This window comes from Quercus robur, chromosome 1, assembly GCF_932294415.1.
Source record: "Quercus robur chromosome 1, dhQueRobu3.1, whole genome shotgun sequence".
Lineage (NCBI taxonomy): Eukaryota > Viridiplantae > Streptophyta > Magnoliopsida > Fagales > Fagaceae > Quercus > Quercus robur.
In genome coordinates this window covers 20,146,311-20,156,645 of record NC_065534.1, presented here as the reverse complement: position 1 = coordinate 20,156,645, position 10,335 = coordinate 20,146,311, and the positions used below count along the sequence as shown (strand labels likewise).

Genomic DNA, 10,335 nt, shown 5'->3' with positions numbered 1-10,335 from the left:
TCATCATCAATGACATATTTCTGGCCATTTCATTTAGTTTCTTCGATCAATTAGTTTATATTCACAACAAAATGGTAAATAGCAAATACTTGTATGCTTATTTCTTTCTCATTGAAATAAAAACCATCGAATAACAAATAACAAATGCATTTGGGGGGGTGGTGGTTGGGGGGGGGGGGGGGGGAGAAGTAGAACTCCTACATTATTAGACATTAGGCCTAAGAAATTTCACCTACATCTATCGTGGTTGAGATAGCGAAATCAATATGGGACTCTTAACTCTATGTGTACCATCACTCCATTCCAATGATGCTGATCGATGGGTATATTGGAAAATTTGGAGGAATTGTGGTGGCACCTTTAGTGTAACCTTGAAAGATTTTTTCTGGTGTAACTGAGTAAAAGATAGTTTGTTTGGAACAACAGTGACCGTGAGATGCTTCGGTGCCGTGACAGTTGCCTTGTATGTAGAATTTCTAAAGCCCACATTTGTAACTGTCCTATAATAGATGGCTGATATAGTAGAGTTAGGGTCATCATACTGATAATACAATGTTGGGTAATTTAAGGAATCATATCCTCCAAATTTCGGGACACTTGAGCAATTGGTGTTATCTTCAGTGAACAATTTTAGATTTGTCCCAGTGTAGCCCTCATTACATAGGAAGCGGATGTAGTCCAACGTTGACAAGTCATAGATCAAACCAGGCCGCAGTGCGCTAGTCGGGTCAATTTGGCCAGCACCATAGGCAAATTCAGCAAGGCCATCCTTGACTTTCATTTCAGTTGCTGATCATCAATCAAAAAGATACATTATAAAACACTTAAAAATACTCAATTTTTTTCATATTATAAAAGTTATTTTAGGGAAATATGAGATGATATCTTGATCAATATGTTTATATAGAAGGAAGACAAAAAATGTTAAGATTATTATAAATTTTACTTCCAGAGGTTTACAAACTAAAGTGACAATATGAATTTCATTGGTGCAACTTCAATAACTAATAAATAAATATTTAAATTAAATTTTTTTTTTTTTGTGAATAATGACACTTCGGTTTGTAAGGGTTATGTAATAAAATTTGTAATATCTCTAATTTTACTCATAAAATAAATGCCAAACATTTCTTATTAGAAAATAACCCTCTCCATTAATCATGGAGAAATTTTGTTTTGTAGTTAAGATTTTATTTTTGAATCAAACAGTTTACAGATTGTCGCGTGACATTGGATACATATTAACAGGGATAATATTTAGTCCAAACCAATTGGCATATTAACCACGTTGTTGGTAAACCATGAGGAATAAGATGGCCTTGAAGAATTTGAAATAAACACTAACAACCTCTAATTGACACCATTCAAATGGTGGTTCTTGTAAAATGGCACTAATCTTTAACACATCATGAGTTAACATGGGAGAATTTAAGGGAACTAACCAGTTGTCATTAAGGCCGATTTGATTGCAGAAGGAGACCAATCAGGGTGGAATGATTTGACATAGGCAGCGGCAGCAGCCACATGAGGGCAAGACATTGAAGTTCCAGAGATTATATTATACACATTAAACCGGTTGTCATCAGGACTCCCAGTTAATGATGCAAGTTTAGAGTAAGCAGCAAGTATATCTATCCCAGGTGCCACTATATCCGGCTGCAAATCAAACATAATTTAAAATCATCATACTATTTTATATGCTAAGAAAAAGAGTATAAAAATTTATGCCTAGAATGGCAATCATTGCAAAGGGTTACCTTAAGTATTGTGCTAGTGAGCATGGCCGGACCTCGAGATGAAAAGGAAGCCACAAAGGGTGCAGCAGCATTGGGAACTCTTTTGGACTTGTATATGACAGCCTGAGGGGCTCTGAATGTTTTACCAATGAAAAAAAATCCATAAAGAATGTTTAATATATCAAGTAATTTAAGGCAAATGTTAACAAACACTATACGATGCTTGTTAAGGTTAAAATAATGTGGGTCACACTAAATTAAAAAATTGGATAAATGGAAAAAATTGTACAAAGCTAACCTTAAAGCCTATAAAGCTGACAAAATACTGACATAAAACTAAATGGCTGACAAAGATTCTGATATAAAGTTGGGTGTTAATAGTTACCTTATGGTACCCATTAACACAATCCATTTTTTAATTTATAGAAGAATTGCATGTTATAATGAACTGTAAATAAGGTATATATAAAAGTAAAAGCTATGCTAACTCTGTATTAGTACGAGCCTAGATTATATTTTAATTTGGTCACAACAAAAAGAAAAAGGAAAAATCTAAACAATGACAACTCTCCTAGCCTAGTATTGGGGGGGGGGGGCATTTTATATAACAAATTTGATTCCTTTTACTTACTTGGTTGAGTTGACATATGTAAGAGTTGTGTTACCAAAACTAGAATCAATTAAGGCTTCAGGGATGATAGTTGTAAAGCTCGTATCTATCTTCCCTATGACAGATATCAACACCCCGATCCCACCCAAAGACTTGATGTAAGTTTCATTTGCTGCTTCTTTGCATACCACAATTTTTCCATTGACCTTTTTCTGGTCTAGCTTCCCTTGATCACAATACCTGCCCAATTTTTTAATTGATTAGTGCCACTAATATTAATATTTTGAATATATATTAGGTTAGGTGATCTTCAATTACAGTATAAATCATGAAATATAAAATTCTCTCTAATTACCAGGGAGATGAACCTGGCGATAAAGTACTATTGGCTGCTATTGCCGCGCTGGTTAGAGGGTACATCTTCTTATTTGGTGTAAATGTGTTGATGGAAAGTCCCTGTTATTCAATGCACCAGTGAATGTAATGTGATTATGATCAAGTAAAATGAAAAGGCATCATGTTCCTAGATGGAAGCACTCCTTTACTAAATATTGTGACACTCTAAATGAGACAAGTTGTTTTATATAGGATCATCCCCATTTGAGATCTTAATATCGTAACACTCTACACATGGTTAGATAAAAAAAATTAAAATCTTAACTATGAAATGAATTCCATCTGTTTCAAGTGAAATGGAAAATAATCATTTTCCTTGATTGAAGCACTCCTTTATTAAGCAAGGCTATCATATTTGATGCCCCAAGTTGCTTTAGGATCATCTCCATTTTGAAATATTTTCATATTTTTGGTTAGATTAAATATTATAAATCTAGTGCTATATCATTTAAAATTTCAACGGTAGCAAAACTTTGTACACTGTCCCAAAAAAGAAGAGGCTACTTACATCATTTTCCTTGCCATTTCCAAGTTTAATCAGAGTCCTAAACTCCATATCCATGCTAGCAGCACCAACCGTCATTATCCAAGGAGCTGTGTTCTGCACTGTATACACATATGGACCGCTATTTCCTGCTGAACATGCTGTGAAAATCCCCTTCTTCATTGCATGAAAGGCACCGATCGCAATGGGATTGTCAAAGAAGCCATTTGACTCCCCACCGATAGATATTGATAGCACGTCAATTCCGTCATCAATGGCATCATCTAATCCAGCCAGAATGTCTATATCACTGCAACCTTCAGGCCAACACACCTTGTACATTGCAATGCGTGCTGATGGAATCCCACCTCGAGCTGTGCCTTTGCCTAAACCGTACAAGCTTGCACCTGCTATCGTGGCACCTGCTATGGTGGATGAAGTGTGAGAGCCGTGGCCGTTAACATCTAGTGGGGATGGCTTTCTTTGGGGAAATTTGGGGTCGTTGTTGTAGAAAGTTGCACCTATTACCTTGCTGCATAAAAGGGTGAATAGCTTGGAAATTAAATGAGAGATCTGTGCATGTAGAGAAGTAGTATTGAAAATTAATTTTCATCTTGAGTAATGTTAAAAACACAATAGTTTCTTTTTAGAATTGTTGATAAGATTTGTTATGATTGGAATAATGTCACTCTCATTTAGAATCCACTAAACATACTTTTTATTGTGCACTATCGTATTAACTATTGTGAAAAAGAAGGTTGCAAATTCAAATATTGTGTTGCTAGGCATAATATTTTGTGGTTGGTCACAATCAAGGAGAGAGATTGAGATTGTTTACTTGTTGCAGCCGATAAACTTGCCTACTACTTGGCATCTACCCTTCCATTTTGATGGAGGAGGTCCTACTCCTTTATCGTTAAAACTTGGAGCACCCATATAAACTCCTAAAAAAGGAAAGATTAAGAAAGTTATCAAAATTTCCCCATGTAACAAGGAGAAAGTCAAAGCTCTTTAGCATCCACATAAATTGCTAAAAAATAAGGGGAGGAAAAAGGAAAGATTAAGAAAGTTAACAAAATTTTTCCATGTAACAAAGAGAAAGTCAAAACTCTTTGAGAAGTCTTAATTTATTACCTGTATCTAATACTCCAACAATAATATTACTTTCAATTTTAAGATTTCTCTTTACTGAGAGAGGCATTCTTAAGTAATCCCATGATCTTGTTGTATGAAGTTTTCGTACTCTGCTAGGAAATACTGACACCACATTTTCGTTCTCTGTAGAGGATGCATATACATATATAAATTACATAAGACAACCACCTTAAGAGCAAAAAAGATAAAGAAAGAAAGAAAATGTTGTGTAACATGATGTTTTTAGTGTGCACCTTTTAGTTTTTGAACTTCATCTGGCAATAGGTTTGCTGCAAATGCATTAAAACTCTTGGTGTAGCTATGTATTCTAGCTTGTTGGGCAATACTCTCACTGAAAAATGAAAGTACTTGATGGTTTAATTGTCTAGCAAATTACAATTTGTTACATTCTAGTTGTTAGGTCATATCATGTATGGATTATATCCTAAAAACTAATTTTATATGCATAGAATAGCCTAATGCTGTACATATTGATTAGTTGCTAACCATTATGGAACCCTCCCCTACCACCAAATCGTTGACCCATGTATGAGCTAATCCTACTTTGTCATCCAACTTACTCTTTAATTACTGAAGAAAGCAAGTTGTGTTGATGAACAACAGCATTGCTTCTTAACCGTGGTGCCTCTCCCAGATACACAATGTACGCCTATGTGATAATGAAAAATAAATTTATGATTAGTGAATGGAAATTATAAAATTTAAATAATATACTTAATAACTGTGTTCATACAAATTATAAAAAATATATTCACCTTTCTAATTGTGTCATTAGAACCATGAGTGAATGACCAATGAAGCTGCGTAGCCAGAAGGAAGAAGGTGATCATACAAATTCGAACCATTTTTGATTCCTCCTTTGTATGCAGTACCGCTCTTCCTTTCTCTCTTGCTTTCAGTCTTGCTCCTATATTTATAGTTAGAGATTTTGTCTTTTGTGTTTTCCTATTCTGGTGGAGATTTTCGAGCTAAAATGGAATCTTTGACTTTTTTCAAAATTACAATTCTTGCATAGACTAATTAATTAAAGGTAAGGATGGGGAGATTTGATAGTTTGCTAAACAAATGATTCTCCATCTCACAAGGTTTAATTGTGCAATATTAGAAAAAGAGAAGCAATGTTTTCTTTTTTCTATCTTTTGCTCGATAGGAAAATTAGAATTGGAAGCAGAGGTGTTCAGGTGTAACTTCAATATAATTAGTTTCCCACCGTTTCTTTTTTAGCTTGTTGTCCTTTTTAAAAGGACACGCTAAAAAAATTTCTACGTTGAAATTTTTTGTTTTTAGAGATTTTTAATTTTTAATTTTGAAGTAATTAAACAATGTACAATTCCTCAAAATTTAACAATGTACAAATTAAGAGTTTGTTAATTATATAACTAAAACAAGTGTTAAAACTAACTTCTAAAACTCACGTTGGAGGTTGAAGTAGAATTTTAACAACTTTATTTACACCTTAACAATTTCATCATGCCACACCATTGTTGTAGTGTAAAAAAAATTTCATAATTATTATTATTATTTTTTTTAGAAACAAACACATACTCGTATACACAAGGGAGAGAAAAAGGGATTCTAACACAAAAACACACCACAACTCCACTCAAAAGCCATGGTAACTTTTAAGGGAGGGTGAAACAAGTTATACCACACACAACACACTCTCTTAAGCAATGTGAGACAATTACTCATTCTTTTTTACGTTTCATCATTTTATTGGACAAATTAAACGCTTCAGGTAAGATTATGTGACACTTAACGGAAAATTTGGATGAATGTGCTGCTGATGCAAACAAAGAATAACTTTAGGGGGTAAAATTTAAATTATGAAACTTTAGGGTGAAAATTCCAAAGAACCCAAACTTTAGGGTGTAGCTTGCACTTTGCTTTTTATTTAGTTATGGAATCTTTGTTGGGTTATAGATTGACTCTAGTTAATTAATCTAATTTCCCAAGTTAATTAATTAGTCAAATTACATGCAAATCATATTAAAGCACGACCAAATCACCAAACTAAATTAAGTGTAGTGGAAATAAGTTTGACATAGGTGATTTCAAGTCACCACTCTCGAAGAATCCACAAATAAGAAAAAAGCGTTTACGAGTACAATAAATCTTAACCTACAAGCCTATCCTAAAGTACCTACATACAGTCGAACCTACTTAGCTATACTTGTCTCAGCTTTAATCCCCAATTGGACTTGATCTTGTAGAAGATTTCTCCTTTGCATGAATCTCCCTATCCATGACTAACTCCACAATAGCCTTTTTGATTGTTGTAGCATTGCAAAGTTCTTCAATCCACGCTTAGATGAATTGAAAGTAGCTTGTTCACAACCTTAGGCTCACAAACATTGCAGCAACTCTTGTTATGCGTGTGTCTCTCTGTCTCTTTGATGATGACTGTAAAATATATCTTTTATATGCTCAGCTACAAAGCCAAGTCATCATGGGCTGAAAACAAAACTGAACATTCAGTTTTCCCAAAGCTCGATATATCGAAAGGTGTCAAGCTAGGTATTGAAATTCATTAAATCTTGATAAACTAATAGGTATTGAGTCATGTATTGAAATCTGCAAATACAATTTTTCTTAAGCAGTCTTGTGTATTCAATCATACCAATTGTTTATTAAACTTGTTTATCCCAACGAGGTCTTCTTGAATATACTAAAAACTAAGACTCAAATACACATAAAGTGTGTTTTGTTGAAGGATACGCCAATTCAAAAATTTATGACCCTTAAAATCTTGTTCATTTTCCCTCAGATATAATACCAATTGTACCATGATTGATGTAGCATGTGATTGTACCTAGCACACAAAAGTTCTATTTTTATAGAATTTGAGTTAATTGATTAATTAGGTCTTACGTACCCCCCCCCCCCTTTTATTTTTATTTTTTATAGATTTTGGTTGTAGTTTTTTGAATATATATAGACACACTAGTCACTAACCCATGCTATGCACGAGAATAGCTACTAGATGAGTTCCGGGAAAAAAGAAAAAAACCATAATTTTTGAGTTGGAGTAGTAAGCAAAAATGCATGAAATTAAAAAATATATATATTGAAAAAAATAGCACAAAGTTTTATTAGTAATGTTGTTTTATTTATTAGTTTTTTGTGGAAAGGAATAAGAGACAGAATGTTGCGTCTCTGATTTAGTTAGTATTGTATATATAGGTATATACAAGATAGATTGTAATATATATACCAAAATGTGCCTATTTAAATGTCATAACCCTTCAAATTGGATATATCAAAAAATGCATAATGAAAGGTCATATCCTTTCATATTATATATATATATATATATATATATTTAGGGTTCCTATTGAATGAAAATATGCTTGTTGATCGAAAATGTGTCTATTAAATGAAAATGTGTCTATTGAACTAAAAGATACCTATTCAATGAAAATGTGTCTATTGACCGAAAAATGTGCATATTGAATGAAATAGTGCCTATTGAAAGGTCATAATACTTTAGGTATAAATAGTGGTTTATATTCATTTGGTAACTTCTTATCAACTTTTTTTTTTTAGAAGTAAAAGAAACCTGTGGGTTGTCTCCAAAATTGTTATTTGTAGAACCCAATAAACTTAGTTGTATCTTGGGAACAAATTTGTAGTGACTCTTTTGTGTGGGCAAATATTGTCTAAGGATAACATTCAATTGTGCCTCCAAGTTAATCAAATTTTCTGTTTGTCTATTGGACCATTTTGTTATTTCATTATATTACTCCTCTATATTTCCAAAAAATAAAAAATATTGGTGAAGTCTAACATTCGTTTAGCATAACTGAAACAAAGAATTTTTTTAGAGGAATTGAGAGACTTTTTTTTTTTTTTATTGCAATCTGTGGATATATGGCAATCGAAGTTTTTGTTTTTGTTTTTACCAAGAACTTGTAAACACAAGATTGGTGGTTTATTGGGAGTGGACAAGAAGGAAGTACGTGGTAGAGATGTTGAGATATAGTGCCCGTTTGGATTCGAATTATAGCTGCGTCTGCGTTTTCTGAAAAAAAAAAATTTTCCAGCCGCACTATTTGACCAAGTCAACCGTGAACAGTGCATCTGTGCACTGTTCACGGACCCACAAATTCCACTTTTCAACAATTTTTTCATTAAAAATGGGTCCCACGACACTATTCACACATTTAAAAATTATTTTGCTACAGTGTTTTCAGTTTCAGTTTTCAGTTTCAGCAAAAATAAGCTCAATCCAAACGGACCCATAGAGGAAGGAAAGAGATTGACTAGGGAACGTAAAAAGTTATAATACATACATAGTGTTTTTGTGCATGTTTAGGATACAAAGGATTTTTTAATTTTTTTTTTTTTGAGAAATAGGATATGAAGGATTTTGATATGATATATTCATTTTATCTGTAACAGTTTCTAAAACAAACAAAAAAAAATTAAAAAAAATAGTTATTTATTATTAAATTTTTTTTTTTGAGAAAGAAATATGATAATTTTATTTAGAAGTAGGCAAATTTGCTTGATAAACAGTAAGTGTGTGAGATGGGACATTTTCCATCCACACTGGAAACCAGTGACATGTCATGCATGCCTAGTTTCACACTAAGAAACCAATGACATGACATGCATGCTTAGCTAGATTGTGTGCTATAATATTACCCTCCCTACGAACATTAGAAAAACTAATAACATTGAAAAAATTCAGCATAAGCCTTAATATCTTGAATCAAAATACCAATAGAGGCTAACAATAGCGAATTATCCATCAATGCATTCATGAGTATCTCTGAGTGACCCTCAAGAACCACAGAATCCAACCCCAAATCTGTAGCAAATTCAAGTGGTTTTTTCGCCGCCAAAGTTTCAAGTTCCACAATAGTTAGGGGGAGAGAAATTACTTTAGACATAGACCCCATTACCAAACCGCGACTGTCTCGAATAATCATGCCAATCCCTGCCCTGTCCTGGTCCTTAAAAGCTGCCCCATCAAGGTTTATTTTGAAGCTGTCTCTTGTAGGCGCTAGCCACTTGGATCTCGGCCTGGCTGCCCTTGGCTCGATTGGAGTCTATGCATTCCTAAACTCCAGAAAAGAGTTTACTGCTGTCTGCATAATCTGGTCCAAAGGGAGACCAAGTGGAGAGAACTTGCATTTGTTTCTTCTAGACCAAATTGTCCACGTAATCGTTGCGAACAGTTCCACGTTACATGCTTGAGTCTAATACGGCGCAGAGAAGCTGTATAAATCCGAATACGTCGAGGTTTGCCTGAAGCTCCATTGCGGATCTTCTTCCCAGACTTGTGACAGTCTCGGACAGGACCACAGAGAGTGTAAGACATCCTCACGGTGACTTGAGCAGAAAGAGCAGATTCGATCATTGATGACGCATTGCCGAACCAATTCTGAACTTGTGGGCAGTGCATTACGGGTTGCTCGCCATAAAAATTTTTTAATTTTATTTGGCTGGTGAAGCTTCCAAATCCGATTCCACGGTGGCCTGGGATGATCAGGTGAAGCTTGAGTTTGTGTGACTGTGGAGCGTGTTTCAGACTTGAGGAAGTAGTAGCCCGACTTGACCAAGTATATACCAGATTGTATGAATGGCCAAAATAGGATATCCTCAGGTTGTCCACTACTTAGGGTGATTTTTTGAATCAAGTCAGCTTCAGTGGGACTAAGGGCAGTGGATAAAACAGCCAAATCCGAGGTGCGAGTCTGATGGTTTATGAGAGAACTTACTGTGGCATTTTGAAAATCCTGTAGCAGAGGGCCGTGTACTCCACGAGGAGTTGCAGTAGGCAGCCAGTAGTCGCCATAAATTTTTATTGAGTCTCCATTCCCCACCCTCCATTTCGCCCCCGTTTGAATAATACCCCGAGCTTTCAAGATGCTCTTTCATGCATAAGACCCCCCATGACCTTCTTTGGCTTCCATAATTCAACAAATCAGAAAAAACCGTGATTTAAA

At 34.5% G+C, this 10,335-nt stretch overlaps 1 protein-coding gene across 1 annotated transcript; it reads right to left on the bottom strand.

Moving 5' to 3' along the window:
- Nucleotides 1-238: 238 nt before the first annotated feature.
- Nucleotides 239-9,791, bottom strand: LOC126729749 (subtilisin-like protease SBT4.15). Its single transcript, XM_050434929.1, has 11 exons — nt 9,501-9,791; nt 4,942-5,030; nt 4,615-4,712; nt 4,361-4,504; nt 4,065-4,170; nt 3,251-3,758; nt 2,702-2,802; nt 2,368-2,586; nt 1,758-1,869; nt 1,443-1,656; nt 239-789 (listed from the first exon to the last, which is right to left on the bottom strand). Exons 1-11 carry the CDS (start codon nt 9,789-9,791, stop codon nt 239-241), a joined length of 2,433 nt encoding a protein of 810 aa, XP_050290886.1.
- Nucleotides 9,792-10,335: the final 544 nt, after the last annotated feature.

Coding starts and splice junctions, on each gene's coding strand:
- LOC126729749 (XM_050434929.1), bottom strand. CDS start 9,791: ATGCACTGCCCACAAGTTCAGAATTGGTTCGGCAATGCGTCATCAATG. Junction 5,031..9,500: donor ATGCAAGTTCTCTCCACTTG/GTCTCCCTTTGG, acceptor ATTATCACATAG/GCGTACATTGTGTATCTGGG. Junction 1,870..2,367: donor ACATATGTCAACTCAACCAA/GTAAGTAAAAGG, acceptor TAAAACATTCAG/AGCCCCTCAGGCTGTCATAT.